This window comes from Salmo salar, chromosome ssa10, assembly GCF_905237065.1.
Source record: "Salmo salar chromosome ssa10, Ssal_v3.1, whole genome shotgun sequence".
In the NCBI taxonomy this organism is placed as follows: domain Eukaryota; kingdom Metazoa; phylum Chordata; class Actinopteri; order Salmoniformes; family Salmonidae; genus Salmo; species Salmo salar.
Genome location: NC_059451.1, coordinates 41,972,154 through 41,994,448, shown reverse-complemented (window position 1 = coordinate 41,994,448; position 22,295 = coordinate 41,972,154). Strand labels below are relative to the sequence as shown.

The 22,295-nt window shown below is 41.4% G+C and overlaps 1 protein-coding gene across 1 annotated transcript; it reads right to left on the bottom strand.

Annotated features, from left to right (window-relative positions):
• Positions 1-8,941: 8,941 nt before the first annotated feature.
• gpx7 (glutathione peroxidase 7) lies at positions 8,942-21,559 on the bottom strand. The gene is given in 3 exon segments (NM_001140889.2): positions 8,942-9,209; positions 18,936-19,197; positions 21,399-21,559. Coding segments are annotated over 3 exon segments (555 nt in total). The 5' UTR covers positions 21,528-21,559; the 3' UTR covers positions 8,942-9,045.
• Positions 21,560-22,295: the final 736 nt, after the last annotated feature.

The following is a 22,295-nucleotide window of genomic DNA, read 5'->3' as shown; positions in this document are numbered from 1 at the left end:
CTAAGGTCTTCGAAAGCCAAGTCAACAAACAGATTACCGACCATTTCGAATCCCACCGCACCTTCTCCGCTATGCAATCTGGTTTCAGAGCTGGTCATGGGTGCACCTCAGCCACGCTCAAGGTCCTAAACGATATCGTAACCGCCATCGATAAGAAACAATACTGTGCTGCCGTATTCATTGACCTGACCAAGGCTTTCGACTCTGTCAATCACCACATCCTCATCGGTACACTCAATAGCCTTGGTTTCTCAAATGATTGCCTTGCCTGGTTCACCAACTACTTCTCTGATAGAGTTCATTGTGTCAAATCGGATGGCCTTTGTCCGGGCCTCTGGGAGTCTCTATGGGGGTGCCACAGGGTTCAATTCTTGGGCCAACTCTTTTCTCTGTATACATCAATGATGACGCTCTTGCTGCTGATGAGTCTCTGATCCACCTCTACGCAGACGACACCATTCTGTATACTTCTGGCCCTTCTTTGGACACTGTGTTAACAACCCTCCAGACGAGCTTCAATGCCATACAACTCTCCTTCCGTGGCCTCCAACTGCTCTTAAATACAAGTAAAACTAAATGCATGCTCTTCAACCGATTGCTGCCTGCACCTGCCCGCCAGTCCAGCATCACTACTCTGGACGGTTCTGACTTAGAATATGTGGACAACTACAAATACCTAGGTGTCTGGTTAGACTGTAAGCCCTCCTTCCAGACTCACATTAAACATCTCCAATCCAAAGTTAAATCTAGAATTGGCTTCCTATTTCACAACAAAGCATCCTTCACTCATGCTGCCAAACATACCCTCGTAAAACTGACCATACTACCGATCCTCGACTTTGGCGATGTCATTTACAAAATAGCCTCCAATACCCTTCTCAATAAACTGGATGCAGTCTATCACAGTGCCATCTGTTTTGTCACCAAAGCCCCATATACTACCCACCACTGCGACCTGTACGCTCTCATTGGCTGGCCCTCGCTTCATACTCGTCGCCAAACCCACTGGCTCCAGGTCATCTACAAGACCCTGCTAGGTAAAGTCCCCCCTGTAGTTATTTATTTATTTTGCTCCTTTGCGCCCCATTATTTCTATTTCTACTTTGCACTTTCTTCCACTGCAAATCTACCATTCCAGTGTTTTACTTGCTATATTGTATTTACTTTGCCACCATGGCCTTTTTTGCCTTTACCTCCCTTATCTCACCTCATTTGCTCACATTGTATATAGACTTATTTTTCTACTGTATTATTGACTGTATGTTTGTTTTACTCCATGTGCAACTCTGTGTTGTATGTGTCGAACTGCTTTGCTTTATCTTGGCCAGGTCGCAATTGTAAATTACATTTTAATGTGGAAATTACAAACTTTAGAAGCCTTTTTAAACCTTCAATACACTATAAGTTTGCATTTCCTACTATGCAGGAACATTCTCAGCAGCAAAAGAGTGATCAAATTAAGGTTCTACATCTGTAACTGGCTCTGTCCTGCAAGTAACCATGTATCAGAACTCTGGCTGTGAGGCAGCACACCACTTCAAGCATGCCCATAATGGACCCTTCATGACTGATGATGTCCTTAATGTGGATGAGATTGATGTTTAATAATGTCCTTAGTGTGGAAGAGCTTGATGTTTGATGATGTCCTTAGTGTGGATGAGTTTGATGATGTCGTTAGTGTGGATGAGCTTGATGTTTGATGATGTCCTTAGTGTGGATGAGTTTGATGATGTCGTTAGTGTGGATGAGCTTGATGTTTGATGATGTCGTTAGTGTGGATGAGCTTGATGTTTGATGATGTCCTTAGTGTGGATGAGTTTGATGATGTCGTTAGTGTGGATGATCTTGATGTTTGATGATGTCCTTAGTGTGGATGAGTTTGATGATGTCGTTAGTGTGGATGAGCTTGATGTTTGATGATGTCGTTAGTGTGGATGAGCTTGATGTTTGATGATGTCATTAGTGTGGATGAGCTTGATTTTTGATGATGTCGTTAGTGTGTATGAGCTTGATGCTTAATGATGTCCTTAGTGTGGATGATCTTGATGTTTGATGATGTCCTTAGTGTGGATGAGTAATATGAATGCTCACTTGTGTTTGCTAAATAACATACAGTACAGTAGAATACAGGAGTGTTTTTGTTGGACCCGCTACTTTTATTGTTAGTAGTGAAACATTTCCCTTGGGGTCTTTTAAACAGTCTTTTTAACATCACCTGCAAAGGGAGAATGAGATACAGAGTAATAACAAAAAACAGTAACAGTTAACCTTTGTAAACGGCTATTTCAGGTGGAATGGATGTAGGCAGTTGAATCTTGTCATAACAGAACTTCCACTCTTAATGTTCTCCTGTCCATCACTAGGCTACACTGTGCATCGTGTTGACAGCAACCGTGGGAGGCAGAGGTGCCCACAATATATACAGTATGTTACTTAATGTACGCATGACACAAGATACCCTAGTAGAGTTAGAGTACCTCTAAATGGCAATTAAATAGCCATAAAACTGGGAGGATACTGTTGTAAGAGAATCGTTTTACAGCTACGTTACCTGCCCTCTCGCTCGCTTTCTCTCTCTCGCTCCTCTCTTTCTCTTGCTTGCTCTCTCTCTCTCACTCGTTCTCTCTGTCTCGCTCTCTCTCGCTCTCTCTCTCTCGCTTTCTCTCTCTCTCGCTCTCTCTTTCTCCCTCTCTCATGCTCTCTCTCTCTCAGTTTCTCTCTCACTCTCTTTCACTCTCTCTCTTTCTTTTGTATATTCAGGTAGGTTGTAATGTGAACATTGTCCCACACTATCACATAGGTGTCACGTCCTGACCAGTAAAAGGGGTTATTTGTCATTGTAGTTTGGTCAGGGTGTGGCAGGGGGTGTTTGTTTTGGTGTTTTTGTTTAGGTTCTATGTTTTCTATTTCTATGTTTAAATCTAGTTTTCTATTTCTATGTTGGGTTTTTAGTAGGACTTCCAATAAGAGGCAGCTGGTTGTCTCTAATTGGAGGCCATATTTAGTTGAGGTTTGTTTCACTTGTGTTTTGTGGGTGGTTATTTCCTGTATAGTCTGTGCACCTTATGGGACTGTTTCGTCGTTTGTTTCTTTTGTTCAAGTGTTAATTCTAATAAATTAAGAAGATGAGCACTTTACCCTGCTGCTCTTGAACCTGCTGCTCAAATAAAATATCTCTTAGATTGGCAATAAATCTTAGAAGGTGCTGGGTGTTATATGGCCCGAGTGTAACATGGTGATGTAGAACACCATGGTTGCTGATAGCAGCACAGATTGTGACATTGCCACCTCGTTGACCAGGGACTTCAACAATGGCCCGCTGTCCAATCATGTTTCGGCCTCTACTTCTCCTCTTTGTTAGATTGAAGCTTGCTTCATCGACAAAGATGAACTCATGGGGTCTGTCCAAGGATTCCAAGTTAAATATTGTCAGTGTAGAAATACAATATACTGTATGTAGGATTTTGTAAGTCGTACAGAGACAGTGCTATACTGTAGAGTACAATTAGGCCTACTGTATGCACTTCTAATTCACATACATTGTATGTATTGAAGAGTAATGTCATTCACATAGTATGTGTTAGTACTGTAGACAATCTGGATTACAGTAAATGTTTCTGAATGTACACTTACTTGCACATACTGAGCTCGCAGTTCTTTCACCCTTGGTGAGTTGCGCTCAAAAGGTACTCTGTATACTTGTTTCATTCGCATCCTGTTACGATGGAGGACACGGTCAATTGTGGAAATGCTCACACTGTTGATTCCCTGGAAGTGTGTGTTGTCTTGTATCACTCGTTCCTGGATTTCTCTGAGTCATATTACATTATCTTGAAGGACCATGCCAACTATAATGGCCTCTTGCTCCCGAGTGAATATAGCTGTCCTTCCACCTGCATGTGGCAGCCTTGCAATTCTACAAAAAGTAGTTGTGCAGTAGTTATACAACCCTTGGGCATGTATAGCGTATGCGTCTCAAATGACAGCCAATTCCATAGTGCACTCTAATGAAACCGTAAATGTATAGTGCATACATTTTGACCAAAGCTATGGAAACTACCCAGTGTAGCACTATTTTGGTGGGTATTAAAATAAATAACCTTCACAGGCACAAAATGGAATGCTACCTCTAACCTGTTACATGTTTACATCGCACATTTCTTTATTTATCCCCATCTCCCTAACAACACTCTTTCTTCCCAGCTCTCTTTCTCCTCTCTCTCTCTTTCTCTCTCTCTCTCTCTCTTTCCACACGGTGCTGCTGTTCTTCTTTACGTACATGGCAGGTTAAGGAGTAATGTATTTCACTGGGAATACAAGCACACTCTAGGCCAACACATACATATACAAGTTTCTTCTGTGCAACAGGCAAGGATGATGTGACAGTACCGTGAAAGGTGAGGAAGTTAAAAAATATGCTTATGCTTGTGCTAATCTCTTTGTATGGAGATAATGACAGTGCAAGGTCTATAACCATCCTGCTTGAGTTTGAAAGCCAAGACCCTTGACATCAGATGAGGAACTCACTGAGACAGCCAGACTTGTCTGAACTATCAGCTAAAATGTACTTTTCTATGGACAGACAGGAAATGAGATATTGGGGGCTATTCATGCAATTTTTCTGCCGTGTTAAGTTGAATTAAGTTTATCTCTGGTTTTTGATAGCCAAATGTCATACCTCTGCTCAGTCTGAGGGTGGAAGCACTGTGTCCAAAGCTTCCAGAGTTCTCAAGCACTAGCTCAGCAAGCACTGGAAATACAGTAGGATACATATGCTACATGCTACATGTATGACAAATTCTCAACCATCTCCTGGTTCCCTCACACATACAGTACATAAAAAATCTATGTATAGTGATAGATTGGATTATGTCAGATATACATGCATATGCACTTACTGTAAGCTTTTATTATATTATTGTAAGTGTATTTTCTATTTAATTACATTAGAATTCAGTAGTAACATAATTTCTGCATTAGGTATTCTACAATATCCTAAGACGTGTTCAGTATTCTACAATGTCCTAAGACCTGTTCAGTATTCTACAATCTCCTAAGGCCTGCTCAATATGATTAATTGGTGTTACTGTATCTGATCCTAAAGTACATTTTATAAATGATGTGACACAATTTCAAAAATGTGTATTTACCTTTCTTCTTATAGGCCACCAGAGAGGGTTCTATCAGTTTCTGTGGGAGTTCATAAAACATTCAACATTTTCTCCAAATGTCATGTTCAAGAACAAATCAGGTAAATTTTTATTAATGTTGTTAGAAGTTTCAACAGCTCAGGTTCCAATTATTCCTATAGGGAACACAAACCACTAAATAATTTAGCAGTTGTTTGAACAACATCAAAACCTCAGACATGTAACACATTTGCCTTGGAATTGGGGCTATATTGACTTTCACAGCCCAGGTGCATCTTAACTTGCACAGTGGGTATCGATGATAATTGAAAAATTGCATCAAAATGTTTCACAAAGCCATCCTTCAACAATTTGCTAAATTCAATTGGGAGGTAAGAAACTAGAAGTGGATTGAAACATTGTTTGCTCACAAATCGGTGTTGTATAATGACATGCGTATGAAGATCTGTGTTGTATAATATCATGCATATTAATGATACTTTTATGTTTCTGCTCTGAAGTCTCCACATAAACAGAAAACAAAAAGCGAGAACCCTGCTGCCTTTTCTCTCCGTGTTAAGAAATATGTACAGTTGACAAACAACAGGGTTCTTTCTGATATTCTAGCCTACTGCACATGGGGTCTGATGAGGACAAGTCCTAAAAAGTGATTGGATAATATAAAAACATAGCTTATGGTGTTTAAATGTGTTTAATTAAGCCTTTAAACTCAGAGTAAGTTCATAAGGATACTACAAAGTAGGTTTAAGGATTTAGCCAGCTAACTTGTCTTAACTTTTAATTGAAAGATAAGCTTGAAATGGTCATGGTCTAATTGATTCAACAAACAAAAATACATCTAACTTTAACTTTTTTATTGATCCATAAAATCTAGTTATTTCTGGCTAACTCATTTATCCTGCTTTGTAGTACAGTCGTGGCCAAAAGTTTTGAGAATGACACAAATATTAATTTTCAAAGTCTGCTGCCTCAGTTTGTATGATGGCAATTTGCATATACTCCAGAATGTTATGAAGAGTGATCAGATTAATTGCAATTAATTGCAAAGTCCCTCTTTACCATGCAAATGAACTGAATCCCCCAAAAACATTTCCACTGCATTTCAGCCCTGCCACAAAAGGACCAGCTGACATCATGTCAGTGATTCTCTCGTTAACACAGGTGTGAGTGTTGACGAGGACAAGGCTGGAGATCACTCTGTCATGCTGATTGAGTTCGAATAACAGACTGGAAGCTTCAAAAGGAGGGTGGTGCTTGGAATCATTGTTCTTCCTCTGTCAATCATGGTTACCTGCAAGGAAACACGTGCCGTCATCATTGCTTTGCACAAAAAGGGCTTCACTGGCAAGGATATTGCTGCCAGTAAGATTGCACCTAAATCAACCATTTATCGGATCATCAAGAACTTCAAGGAGAGCGGTTCAATTGTTGTGAAGAAGGCTTCAGGGCGCCCAAGAAAGTCCAGCAAGCACCAGGACCGTCTCCTAAAGTTGATTCAGCTGCGGGATTGGGGCACCACCAGTACAGAGCTTGCTCAGGAATGGCAGCAGGCAGGTGTGAGTGCATCTGCACGCACAGTGAGGCAAAGACGTTTGGAGGATGGCCTGGTGTCAAGAAGGGCAGCAAAGAAGCCACTTCTCTCCAGGAAAAACATCAGGGACAGACTGATATTCTGCAAAAGGTACAAGGATTGGACTGCTGAGGACTGGGGTAAAGTCATTTTCTCTGATGAATCCCCTTTCCAAATGTTTAGGGCATCCGGAAAAAAGCTTGTCCGGAGAAGACAAGGTGAGCTCTACCATCAGTCCTGTGTCATGCCAACAGTAAAGCATCCTGAGACCATTCATGTGTGGGTTTGCCTCTCAGCCAAGAGAGTGTGCTCACTCACAATTTTGCCTAAGAACACAGCCATGAATAAAGAATGGTACCAACACATCCTTCGAGAGTAACTTCTCCCAACCATCCAGGAACAGCTTGGTGACGAACAATGCCTTTTCCAGCATGATGGAGCACATTGCCATAAGGCATAAGAGATAACTAAGTGGCTCGGGGAACAAAACATCGATATTTTGGGTCCATGGCCAGGAAACTCCCCAGACCTTAATCCCATTGAGAACTTGTGGTCATTCCTCAAAAGGCGGGTGGACAAACAAAAACCCACAAATTCTGACAAACTCCAAGCATTGATTATGCAAGAATGGGCTGCCGTCAATCAGGATGTGGCCCAGAAGTTAATTGACAGCATACCAGGGCGGATTGCAGAGGTCTTGAAAAAGAAGGGTCAACTCTGCAAATATTGACTCTTTGCATCAACTTCATGTAATTGTCAATAAAAGCCTTTGACACTTATGAAATGCTTGTAATTATACTTCAGTATTCCATAGTAACATCTGACAAAAATATCTAAAGACACTGAAGAGGCAAACTTTGTGGAAATTAATATTTGCGTCATTCTCAAAACTTTTGGCCACAACTGTATACCCTTAGGGGTGTGTCATGACAGTCTCAAAGGTCCTACAGTATATATGTGTCCCCGGCTCTCATTCATCCGAAAGGGCTAATTTACAGACCCGTTCCTGATAGGGACAAGAGAGGGAACGATAATTATGTCAGTGGTGGAGATCCGAGGCCTATGGTACATTCCCACTTTCTTGCTGTTCAATGAAACAGAGCTCTGAATGCATTGTATGTTGGTACAACATTCCAGGTTGTTATTTCATCTGAATTCAACCCTACTGACAATGCAGTGTCAGCCAAACTGGGTCTTCTCCGAAATCAATAGCCCTATTTTGTACCAAGGTAATCAACCGAAATCTTCCAAGGATAAAAACACTTTGCTGAACAGAGAAATGACACCTTGTACCATAGAAAACACATTCAGGACAGGTAATAGGGGAAGGCTGCTAAAACAATATCCAAAATGTATTTTCATTCTCCAAAGATATGGTTTCAAATGAGATGAAAGCAAAGCGGTGGCAGGACAAGCACAGTCTGTAAGAAAAGCGTAAATGACAACAAGGTAAAGAACTAACACAAAAGCACAATGCACAGTGTTAACCTTGAAAACATTAGAGAGTGAAAGACTTATCTACAAAGGAATGTGAGTATTCCTTACAGGCAGAGACAGTCAAAAAACAAACAAATCTTATTTGAGAAAAACGTTCATGCAAAAGTCAAGTTTGACCTAAATTGACCTCCTACACATTTCCATGTACAGCTTTGTGTAGAAAAAAAACAGATGAAAGCATTCATGCCACTTTGTAAAAGTATATTTATTAATGTGCACACATATACCATGAAAAGGCAATCTAATACGAAGAACCTCTCAACAGGACAACAATAAGCTCTGATTACTGATGAGAGTTTTTCGCAGGCAGATCAACTGCTTCCAAAAGAAGATATCAGTATGCTGAATGCAGTCATAGAGGTGGTTTCATAAAAGTTAATAGGGGCACAGATACAGGATCTTAATTTGATCACCCTGTTGCAGGAGATTTTTAACTATTTTGTGTATTTGTGTTTAAAAAGGCTTCTGAAGCTTGTAATTTCACATTTGAAATTTCAGACTTGATTTTCCCTAAAAATGTATCAACCCATACAAAAATGCCCATTAATTATAATCCACATAATAATTCACATTTGCTATTGCTGCAGGATTATTTTCCTGATGTTGCAAACTGGCTCAAATTAAGATCCTACATCTGTAGAATACAACATTTACAGTATGTAGTGTGTGGTGCTTGGAGTGTGAGGTGCTTGGAGTGTGTAGTGCTTGGAGTGTGTGCTGCTTGGAGCGTATTTTTGTGATGCTCAGGGTGTTTTTGTTGCAGACAGTGGATTTCAATCACATAGGATACTCCTGAATAGATTGTCAGAATGGTCTTGAGGTGTTGAGTTAAAGTTCCTCTTTCTTCTTGAGGATGATATTCCGTACCATTTCAGCTATTTTAGGTCGGAGTTCTTTGACAGAGACACTGGGCCCCCAGGCATCCACGACTTTCCCATCTGTATCGATGAGGTACTTCCAGAAGTTCCAGTCAGGCTCTTTTCCTGACATCTCTGTAAAGAATCAAAAGAGAAAAAAAATGTTGTGACAATTCCATAAAACATATATACTTATTATGTGTTTTCGGGGCGGCAGGTAGCCTAGTGGTTAGAGCGTTGGACTAGTAACCGAAAGATTACAAGATTGAATCCCCGAGCTGACAAGGTAAAAATCTGTCGTTCTGCCCCTGAAAAAGGCAGTAAACCCACTGTTCCTAGGCCGTCATTGAAAATAAGAATTTGTTCTTAACTGACTTGCCTAGTTAAATAAAGGTTAAAAAAAATATCATGATAATGAATTGGAAATTAACCATATATACAGTATATTCACTGTGTGTTAATATAGCGTGAATACAAATTAGCATCTGATCAAAAGCCATGTTTCAACCCCTAGTTGTTGCGATTTGAAAAAATGCATTGAATAAAATATTTAGACATAGTACACTTAAAGGTGAGGAGAAGATTGCAATCATCATTCCTTCCTTCCTCTCCTTCCTTCCTTCCTTCCTTCCTTCCTTCCTTCCTTCCTTCCTTCCTTCCTTCCTTCCTTCCTTCCTTCCTTCCTTCCTTCCTTCCTTCCTTCCTTCCTTCCTTCCTTCCTTCCTTTCTCCTCCAGCCTTTCACTAGCACTCCCTCAGGAAAATATGACAAGAGTGTGGTAAAAATGTAATTTGCCTCTTTTTCTCCTTCCCCATGATTTTTCCTGACGTTTGAATCACCTACGCTCTGAGGGTCCGTTTGTAAAAACTTGCAGTCTGCCAGTAGCCTGCCATTTTATCTCCCGCTGGGGGACCCAACCTGCCACTCAAACCCATAATAAACCAAACACACACACACTCTGAGCTGGCCTAGGCTTGCTAATGAGTCCACAAAGACGGTCGCTGTCTGCCCATGTCAGTCAGGGGTTATAGACTTGTTGTTCACACTTCAAGCTATTCAGGAAAACGTTGGAAAATGCATCCCCCACCCATAGCCGTGTACAAAACATTAAGAACACTGGCTCTTTCCATGACATCCACTGACCAGGTGAATCCAGGTGAAAGCTATGATCCCTTATTGATGTCACTAGTAAAATCCACTTCAATCAGTGTAGATGAAGGGGAGGAGACAGGTTAAAGAAGCATTTTTAAGCATTGAGACCATTGAGACATGGATTGTGTATGTGTGTCATTCAGAGGGTGAATGGGCAAGACAAAAGGTTTAAGTGCCTTCGAACGGGGTATGGTAGTTGGTGTCAGGTGCACCGGTTTGTGTCAAGAACTGCAATGCTGCTGGGTTTTTCACGCTCAACAGTTTCCCGTGTGCATTAAGAATGTGTCAAGGCATTATTCCACGGGGACACAGGTGGCAAATAGAACCGTCATTGGGACAGCGCTGGTGTGCCATCCTGAACACATGCTCTATTGATTTAATGACATTAAATGTTGACCAGTTGAAAAGGGATTATATTGAAATGGATAACAATTGAAGAGAAACGCACAGCTCTGCAAGGAGCTGTTAATGATGATGGCATATTCAATGAACTGATGAAAACTAACCAAGCGCTCCAGGACAAGTTGTCTACAGAAATAAAGGAACTTAAAATCAAGAAATTCAACCAAGACAAAAAAGACAAGGCCGAGAACAAAGTCTACTTCTGGAGAAACCCTGACAAGAGGTCCTGCTCCTCCTCTCCATGACAGACGCAGGAGGGATGCCGCTTACTTCTATCCACTCCCGTCTGACCAACGCTCTACAACCAGCACCTCATCTGCTTCCAGTGGTAGTTTTTTATCCAATGAGAGACTGGGCCAACGGAAGCGGGGAGGTGGCAGTGGCCACGCGTACCGACGAGATGCCGTACCCAACGGGGTAAGAAGAAACTACTACCAGAGGCAGAGGGGACCGTAACACAAGGTCCCAGAATCCATGGGATTGAATGTCTTTAATTTATCAAGCAAGATTTTGAGCCCTGCCCATCTCTCCTTGGGTTATTTTGTGCCTACAACTCAGTGCAACGATTTCGATGTTAAGGTAGACAAGTTTAAGTTTTGTAGTAACATGCGTTTAAGGGGATACTTTAGCTCCCCTAATCGTTATATTTCTACTGAACATGTAGGTTGCTCACCTGCACATACTTCGACTTCTTTTAGAAGTAAGAGTTATTTTGTACCTCCAGCCAATCACAATCACTCTATTGAGACATATTGCAGACTCGTTGAAAAAGATGTTGATAATCTCCTTAAGAACAAATAGGAGTACATATCTTTCCATAATTTACCCAAGGATGAAAAACAAGCCTTGATCCAATATGTCAGTCCTTACCCGCCCTGCTGTTAAGGGTGGGTCGGTTGTACTCATGGATAGGACAGCTTATGTAAATGAGTGTCATAGACAACTGCTTGACAACACCTTTAACAACAAACTCAGAAGTGACCCCACTTCCCAATTTCAGAACACTGTCTTTACTCTCCTAGATGGGCATTTAATTTCTGGTCAGATCACCAAAAAAGAACACAACTTTTTTGCTATTCAACAACCTAAAATTGCCACTTTCGATACAAAATTACACAAGAATGTAGCGGGCACTGACGCAGTAAAGGCCCCTTTATCGACTTTCGTTAACTTTTTTATTAGACCACTCGCAGAACAGCTCCCCTCCTTTGTAAAGGACACCAACAGTATGATCTCTATTATTAAATCATTTGATCCTCTCCCTGATAATACTTTGTTAGTCACTTTTGATGTTGAGTCATTATACACGAATATTCCACACGAGGGCGGTATTGAAGCCATGGAACATTTTCTTCTGCCACGTGACCCTAATGAATTACCTTCCAGTGCATGCATTATAACATTGGCTGAAATAGTACTCACACACAACTACTTCATGTTTCTAAATGATTTCTTTATTCAGACAAAGGGTCCTATGATGGGATCCCCTATGGCTCCTAACTATGGTAATTTGTACGTGGGTTACATGGAGAAACAGTCCATGTTCAATCCTCTCAAAAATGTTTTCTTGCCGAACATTATTATTTGGAAATGGTACATTGATGATATTTTTGTTCTATGGAGGGTTGATGCAAAACAGCTCCAGGCATTCCATGCTTTTCTTAACTCTTGTTCTGAGCACCTGAGATTTACTATGCAATCTGACACACGTCAAATCAGTTTCCTTGATCTTCTGATTTTATGTGAGGATAATGTTCTATACACTGATCTTTACAGGAAACCTACTGATCCTAACAGTTTGTTGAGGGCTGATAGTTGTCACCCGTTTCCCTTGAAAAGCAGTTTGCCCTACAGACAATTCTGTCGAATCAAAAGTCTGGTGTATTGAGAAATGTATTATGTGTTAATGAGTTTAGATTTAAAATGGTTGCAAATAGCCAATGAGATTTGTATGCAGAGGTTGAGTTATTTGAATTACCAAATGACAATGGGGTTTCCGTTCTTGCATTGAAGTGATTGGATTATGAGAAAAAGTTCAATGATATATGGGAGAGTTGGGCTGAAGACACTGTAGAGTAGTCGACTGTAATGTGTTCAGGAGAACATTAAATATATCTGTTCTGTTTTTTATAAGTACACTTCGGAGTCTTCAGTAAAAGAACCCAGCATCTTAGGATGCAACAACTGGCGACGAGGATAACGGAATTCTGAGGCAAAATCCTCAGACTACTGAGGACCAACTGAGTGAACGAGCTAGAAAGTGAGTTGAGTTGGTCAGCTGGGAAGAAATGGCGCATGGGCTAATGAGAGCTATGGCACTTTTCAGTAGTGAGACCGGTTTGTGTTTCCAAGAGGCTAACTAGAGCTTCAGCACATATGAGGAGCAATTTTTGCAGTTAACGAGATAGCTGACGACCGCAGAAGTACGGTGTTTCTATCAGTCGTGCGTTCAAAGATGTTTACGCTGCTGAAAGATTTGGTAGCGCTGAAAAAGCTGGGAGAGGCTAGCTTCCAGGAGCTCATTTCAGCTCTTAGAGACTTTTATGTTGAGTAAGAGGTATGTTTTTCGGAATAGGAAACAGTTGGCGGGAGAGACGTTAGCTGAGTATATAGCATCGCTAAAGGAAATGGCAGCTACATGTGAGTTTGGTGCTGCACTAGAGGAGCAGCTTAGGGACCAGCTAGTTTATGGAGTTGCCAGTAAGGAGCTGCATGGCAAGATGTTAAGCGCGGCACATGGGAAGAATTTAACATGGGCAAAAGTATTGGACATTGTCAACAACTTGGAGTGCACAGCCCAGAGTATGCAGAAATTCCAGCAGACATCGACTCAGTTGAGATCCGATCAGTTGACCACAAAATGGGAGGGGCATCGACCCGTATCCGAACGGGAGAAAAGTGGATGTCAGACCAGAGGGGGGAGACGTCAAAGCCCTGTTTTCGCTGTTTGGCTGTTTGGGGACAGGACATTCACAGCAGACCTGCCGTTACAAGGAGTTCCAATGTTAAAAGGGCTTGCAGGGTGAGAGTATCTGCAGGGAGCAGCACATTTTCTAAGCAACGCTCTCAAATAGTGCATTCTAATCCAGTGAAGGGGACACGCTAATGGACAACAGATCAAGTTGAGAAGGCAGAACTGCTACTGCCTACAGGCTCCAGCACAGTCAGAAATCACTAGTCAGAAAAGGACTTGGGACTTTTTACTGTGTGTAGTGATCGTGAGTATGTGAAACCGTACATGGTAATGGTGAGAACTTACTCAGCTCAGCCTATTCAGTTATTGGGACAGCTGGAGGTTAAAATGAAATGTGGTGCTCAGGTGTTACCACTACCTCTATTAGTGTCAAACGGGAAGGGTCCTACGCTAATGGGGAGGAACTGGATTCAGCACCTCAAATTAGATTGGTCAAGAGTGAACCATGTGTCAGACCCAGTTGCGCAGCTGTGCGATAAATATGCTGAGGTGTTTAGTGGTGAACTGGGTGTGGTAAAGGGAGTTAAAGCCAAAACTCAAGTGTCAGAGAAAGCAGTTCCAAAGTTTTGTAAGGCTGCACCTGTAACCTTATGCACTCAGAAAGGCAGTAGACAAACAGCTTACAAAGCTAGAAAAACAAGGAGTGACCCCACCCATAGAATCCAGTGAATGGGCAGCACCTATAGTTTGCATTCCAAAGACAAACGGCGGTGTCAGAATGTGTCATGATTACAAGGTGACTGTAAATGCATGGGTGGATGTGGACCAGTACCCCTTACCAAAGACCCTGGACTTGTTTGCTACTCTAGCTGGGGGGTAAACAGTTCACAAAGTTAAACCTTACACAGGCCTACCTGCAAGTGTAGGTAGATCAAGAGTCAAAGCATTTCCTGACTATAAACACGTTGAAGAGTTTAGTCCAGATGAATAACCTGCCTTATGGAGTATCAAGTGCTCCAGCTATATTCCAACGTAGTATGGACCAGGTTTTACAGGGTTTACCTGGGGTTGTGTGCTTTCTGGATGATATTCTTATCATAGGGAAATCGACAGAGGACCACTTACAGAACGTAGAAGCAGTGTGACAGAGGCCGCAGCACCCGATATCACTGGAAGGCCAAAAAGATCATCAAGGACATCAACCACCTGAGCCACTGCTTGTTCACCACGCTAACATCCAGAAGGAGAGGTCAGTACAGGTACATCAAAGCTGGGACCGAGAGACTGAAAAACAGCTTCTATCTCAAGGCCATCAGACTGCTAAACAACAATCACTAACTCAGAGAGGCTGCTGCCTACATTGAGACCCAATCACTGGCCACTTTAATAAATGGATCACTAGTCACTTTATACCGTACACTCTAAATAATTCCACTTTAATAATGTTTACATATCTTACATTACTCATATCACATGTATATACTGTATTTTATACCATCTATTGCACCTTGTCTATGCCGCTCGGCCATCGCTCATCCATGTACTTACATGTACAAATTCTCATTCACCCCTTTAGATTTGTGTGTATTAGGTAGTTGTTGGGGAATTGTTAGATTACTTGTTAGATATTACTGCACTGTTGGAACTAGAAGCACACGCATTTCGCTACACTAGCATTAACATCTGCTAACCATGTGTATGAAATAAATAAAATTTGATTTGATAGGCTTGATAGATTTGATAGGGGGGGGGTCCCAGAGCAATCCAAACTATCGAGTGTCTTTTTTAGATGTACTTCCCATTTTAGCTAAGGACATAGCCAGGGAAACTACCAAGGACGAGGGTTTGGCAAAAGTGAAGCACTTCACACTTACATGGTGCCCTAACCATGTTACTGATCCTGAACTAAAGCCTCATTGAGTGAGAAGGACTGTAGAAAGTGATTGTGTGTTATGGGGTATGAGAGAGGTGCTGCCGGTCTACTCTACAGAGGGACCTACTGAAGGAGCTACATGAAAACCACGGGGGCATGGTCAAAATGAAAGCTCTTGCAGGAGCCACTTTTGGTGGCCCAGGTTAGACACAGACATTGAAGACATGGTAAGGAGATGCCAGTTGTGTCAGTCTAATAGACATATTGTCATGAATCCCGCTTCCTGAGACTGTTTTCTGCCTGAGTTGCCTGTTTTCTGTCTTGGAGTCTGTTTCCTGAGGTTCCTGAACGAACCCTGTCTGGTTGCCGGCGATGAAGCTAGGCGGGAGATTTCTCGATTACCCGCACCTGCATCTCATCAGCTATCTGCACACCTGGTCCTGATCATCACCTCTCCACTTCATAAGCTCTGACCTGACATCCATTCCCTGTCGGATTGTTAGCAATGAACATCATTCTCCCGGAACATTCACCCCACCCCTGCCTGGTCGTCGGTGGCTTCTGTGACATCATTGCATCTGCCGATTCACTCTCACCAACTCACCTCCGCTGCCCGCTCCGTCTCCTGGATTATTCTGCTTTCACATTTGAGTCTGTAAATAAATACTCACCTTCGTTCAACTCACCTGGTCCTGGTCTGTTTCTGGGTTCTGCTTTAGAGAATCGTGACACATATGCTGAACCTTGCACCAGTGCATCCTTGGAAATGGCCTGAGGCCATTCATATAGATTTTGCTCAAAAGGGAAAGCACCAGTTCTTAGTAGTTACAGATGTATACTCACACTGGCCAGAAGTAAAGTGTATGAGTAATACTTCAGCTACAGCCACGGTAGAGACACTCCGGGGAATGTTCTCAGCCTACTGGTTAGTTGAGGAGTGGGTTTCAGACAATGGGCCGAGGGCTGGTGTCAAAAGAGATGGAGATATTCTTCCAGTTGAATGGGGTGAAACACATAAAATTGGCTCCGTATCATGCTGCTTCAAATGGCGCAGCAGAGCGACTTGTACAGAATCTAAAACATGCTCTTCAGAAGGACAAGTCATCAGGACGGTCTGTACAGCATAGTGTTGATAACTTTCTGTTTGCCTACAGGAATACGCTGCATGCCATAACTGGAATAACTCCAGCAGAGTTGTTCCTAAAAAGACAGGTTAGAACAAGGTTATCCCAGCTTTTCAGCTGACACACAGTCTAAGATACAGGACAAGGGGGTGGGCAAGCGTCTTCGTTTTTTTCAGTGGGAACAAACAGTACTTGTCCGAGATTACCAGGGAGGACAGAGAGAGAAATGGGTACCCGGAGTTGTGAAAAGGGTACTTGGTCCTGTAACCTGCTTAGTGCAGACTGAGGGAAAATTGTGTAAGAAGCATGTGGATCAAATGATGATGCAACACAATGAAAGAGAAGACCTGAATGTGTCAGAGTGGAACATTTCTGATTGGGACTTGGGAACTAAGACTGACGGGCATGCATACAGAGACACAGATTGTGCCAGGCCGTGAGCCTCAGGGCCCAGAGCGTCATAAGAGGCCAAAAAGGGTCAGAAGGCCTCCGGACCGAGTGGATCTGTAAACAGGTTGTATATGACTTGATAAGTGAAAAACTGTTTTGGAAAACCCATGATGTTCATCAAGGATGTTTCAGAGGAAGTGAGAAATTCTGGGGAGGAGTGTGGTGTATTGAGAAATGTATTATGTGTCAATGAGTTTAGATTTTAAATGGTTGCCAATTACCAATGGGATTTGTATGCAGAGGTTGAGTTATTTGAATTACCAAATGACAATGGGGTTTCCGTTCTTGCATTGAAGTGATTGGATTCCGAAATGCAAGGGCGGTAAAAGTTCAATGATGTATGGGAGAGTTGGGCTGAAGACACTGTAGAGTGTCGACTGTAATGTGTTAAGGAGAACATTAAATATATCTGTTCCGTTTATTATAAGTACGCTTCGGAGTCTTCGGTAAAAGAACCCAGCATCTTAGGATGCAATAAAAAAAAAATTGCAAAAAAACAATCAGAATTCGACAGAAATATGGCTGAGACACAAAGAAAATTAAAGGAGGGGGTATAGAAATTGTCAGATTAATACTGCCATTGAGAAAATTCAAAACAAATCGAGACATGATCTCTTACAAGGACAGTCTCACAAAAAGAAGCATTCTTGCATTCTAACTACCCGCCATTCAAAGTGCTCTGAACAAATTAAGGGAATCGCTCACAAACATTGGCACATTCTAAGATCCGATGACAGTATCGGTAATGTGTTTTCAGACCCTCCCTTGGTCGTATTCTCGCGGGGCAGAAATCTCAGCGATCAATTGGTAAACTCTGATTTACCACCCCAAAATATCCCTGCACAACGTCTATTTGCGCCTCTACCGGATGGAAACTACAAGTGTAATGGCTGTGCTCAATGCAATGGCACTTATAAATGTAGATCTTTCAAACTCCCCCAAACAGGGAAACAGATCCCAGTCAAAGGTGTTATCACGTGCTCCACTAAGGCAGTTATTTATCTTATAACTTATAAGCGTGAATTAAAAGTATGAATCTCGGAGCATCGTAGCACCATTAGGTGCAGGAACTCGACTTACCCAGTTGCGGCCCACTTTATGGAAGCAAACCACTCGATTTTGTCCCTACGTTATATCGGCATCGAACATGTCAACCTCCCTAGGAGAGGCCGTGACCTCGACAATTTATTATTAAAACGAGAGGCTGTCTGGACCTTTAATTTAAAGACCCTTGCTCCATTCGGTCTCAACATAGACGTTGACCTGAAGCCATTCTTGTGATTTTGCTACTCATTGTAAACGTTTGTAGGCCTATGTAGCCAAATTGTATCTATGATCATATGCTATCCATTTATGTTTTTGTATGTTATTTTTATATGAGAATTAACCAATGATATCAGGCCACACCCGGCCATGATTACAGACACCTGTGTGTGTCCTTTGACACTATATAAACTAGTGACCCGCAGTGTTTGTCATTATACCCTGATAAAGACAGCTTGTCTGTGGAAACATTGGATATTAGGTTATTAAATGATTTCATCTGAGCTCCTAGAGCTCCCCTTTTCTTTTTAATTTACTAATGGCCCACCACCCAAAGGACATTCAGTTAACTATACACAGACACCTTATAAAGATAATTAGGTGGGTGCTTACATTTGTCCTTTTTCACAAATGAATATCCCACTCCCCCTGTGAATGGGGTCAGAGCCAGGAATCACACACTGACTATTTCAGTGACCCTGGAGCAATTATGGTTAAGTGCCTTGCTCAAGGGCATATCGACAGATTTTCACCTAGTTGGCTGGGGAATTTCAACCAGCGACGTTTCGGTTACTGGCCCTACGCTCCTAACCGCAAGGCTACCTGCCACCCATACATCTCGATGTATATGTGTGTATGTGTATATGCCTCTGCCCCCATCCATCCCTCATCTGTTCACTCACCCACAAGGTACTTGAAGGCATTGTTGGCCCCGGTGCCCACCACAGCAATCTTGCTGAAGAGGGGGAAGGAGACTCCATAGACACGCCGGACAAATGCGTCAATGTCCTTGTCGCTGCCAGGCTCCTGCTGGCCAAACTGGTTGCAGGGGAAGGCCAGGACGTTGAAGTGGGACGGCCCAAAGTCCCTCTGCAGCTGTTGCAGGTCCGTGTAGTGATCCTCAGTGAAGCCACAGTCACTGGCCACATTCACCACAAGAGACACCTGCAGGCAACCATAATACTAAAAATATAAATGTTGTACTGATGAAAACTGTTATCGATAATATGAAAATAACCAGTAGCCTTTCATTGGTGCTGAATGCTATTTCCAGTGCCTGACTGAAATAGGTACCGGTACTCATTTTGGGTGCTTGTACTTGTTATATTTAGGTGGAGGAGCTCCACAATACTTTTGAGCAAATATTCTATAAGAGGAACAGGAGCTCAAGCATTAGAACATTTGAGGTGCTGTTACTCAGCTCCAGTGAGCTCCTGCCAAAGTCACACACTGACTATTTCAATGTGATGATTTATTGGCTATGTGACCAGATGACACATTTGGTAAGGGCACAGGGGTTATTCCATAAAATAGTTTTACCCTTTTATCCTTCCTGCTCTGTGTGTAGGGACTACCACAGAGCTACAAGGCTAAGAATTGAGTGGGCATGGTTTCAAGGAAAACAAGATCAAAGGTTTGGAGGTGAATGTAAGTGATGAGCAGTCTCTGAGCAGTGTGAATAGTGGAGGTTCAGGCCAGGTAGTAATGAGGGTGATAGTGAAAGAAGCCCTGGAAAATGGTCAATCGTTGCAATAATGTTTGGTCAAGTCCAATTCTTTATATCCATTAAAATATTTTAGCAATTCTGGGCCAATAGCTCGGTTTTAGTATTGAACAGATGCAGTGACTTTTTGATAAAATAGAAGATATATTACATTACATGTGATTTGCTATGAAACATGTTTTTTTTGCCTGCACTACAGATGGCTATATGGGTCCTCTAATGCAGGAATAGTAAAGGCCCAGTGCACTACTTTTGTGCCAAATAATTTTTTCCAAAATATCACTTGAACACTGGGATTATAGAATTGCACCAACACATTCCAAACATCCTTGAGGTGAATGTTTGAGCCATTACTTCCCACTGGGCACACACTGGTTTAATCAATGCTGTTTCCATTTCATTTCATTGAAATTATGTTGAACCAACATGGAATAGATGTTGAAGTGATGTCTGTGCCCTGTGGGCTGTCCTATGTTCTCTTATGTGAATGTGTGACTCATCGGAGACAGCAGCAAAAAAAGTGATTCGTGAGCCTGGTTTTGTGAGCCATGTTTATGGCCAACTTTATATTTCTGTATTTTTCTATACATCTACCTTCCTCTTCAAGGTCTATAATTGTATCCATCAAAGTGAAAAGTTGCTATTCAATTTCTAAAGTGTTTAATTTACATTTTACACTACTCCAGATCTACTTACAATAGTAAGTGCATACATTTTCATACATGTAAAATTGTATAAAGCGCTAGAATAATACTGCACAATAATAAACTCTAAAAGGAGAAATAAATAAATGCTTCGCAATAAATTCCTCATGAATGCTCCATTTAGCAGACGTGCACTTTTCATTGTGCATTGTGTTTTCGTTTATTAATAGGTTACTTGGACTTCTTAGGTCAAAAAGTGTTTGCATCAGTATCCCTGGCTGTGCACCCGGCCTTTAAATAAATGCAGCTCGGGGGGAAACGCTACGAGAAAAAAAAGGTTTTGCCTGTAGTGCTCATATGGTATTGCTGTCCTCTAGTGTCAATACGACGGAACTACACGTGGTAAGGATAGAAAATGGGCAGATTTGTGAACGCCTCTTTCTACTGTATCACACTTTCAAATTCTGTTCATATTATGCAGCATGCAGACGGTCTATAGAATGTGTCCTGTGATATGGTTATAACCAATGAAAAAAGTTGACAATTAGTAAATACAAGTTTTAAATATGTATTACAATGGCCCATCTTGATGTTTTAAAAATATTAAATTATCACTGACTACAGAAAAGGAATATTACCTCTCTTTTATAAGGCATATGAAATAATAACTTTATGCAGGTTACATTATTGTCAGTAATACACAACCAGACATAACAGTTGGATCAAACTAAGGCTAGCTATTGGCCTATAAAACAATTTACTATTCTAAGTAACGTTGGAGTCCAGCAGCAGTTGCCACGTATACAGATGATAGACACAAAGAATTTGGTCTAAACTTAGCATTTTATTCATAAGAGTAAGATGCTATTGATATAAAACATGCATAGATTATGCATGCCTTATGAAAGGAAATTCCGCAGCATGCATTCACCGGTAACAAATGGCACATTTGCATAGGCCACCGTGCAAAAGTTCGTAGGCTCGAGTTTCAAACTTACCGAACCCCTGTATTTTTCCAAAGAGACTAATCTCCCTCTGCTATTAACAACTTTGAAAGTGTACAAATCTTTCTGTTTGGCCTCATTTAGACTGAATAATATCAAAAGCAATGTGAGGACGGAAAGCATGTCTTCTTATTTATCAATGTACAACGTAAGCTATTTACTGTAGAAACTTCTGTGAACTGAACTTCTTCTTCTTCATCAAGGTTTTATGGCAGACTACATCTTTTGGTGAATTGCTGCCACCTACTGTACCGGGTTTAGTGATGGGCATTCCGGCTCTTTTCAGTGAGCTCTTTTGGCTCCCAAACGGCTCTTAAAAAAATATATGTTTTGTATTTTTTCAAGTCAAACAGTTGCGATAGTTTGATTATGATTGGTGTTAAAACGATTCTAATTAAATTATTAAATGAAATCATACTCTATATTAACCACAATGTATTTAAAAATGCATTGGTTTGTTATGAAAAAGAATGCTATTAAACATTTGCATTTAAAGTATAACTTTTTAATGTATCTAAACAAAGTGCATATAAATCTAACCATTCAAAATGAATACAATCTGAACAGCATAATAGAATACTGCACCATATCAAAGAAAAATAAATAACAATTTGCAAAACTGCAGCATCCCACTTAAAACATTAAACTGGTCCCTCTTTTCTCTCTCTTCTTTATTGCTATGTTTTAACCAGCAGCACACAGCAATGCTGACCAATGCTGCTTTTATGAGTGATTTGCATTCAGAAATACAAGCTGCCTCACTTTCGAGGGGCTGATGCGGTTTCTTCTTTCAGTAATTATTTGTCCCGTTTTCAAGAAGACCCTCTCAGAGGGAACGGATGTGGCCACTATGCAGATTCTCCCTGCCATGACTTTAGTAAGCCGTGGGTA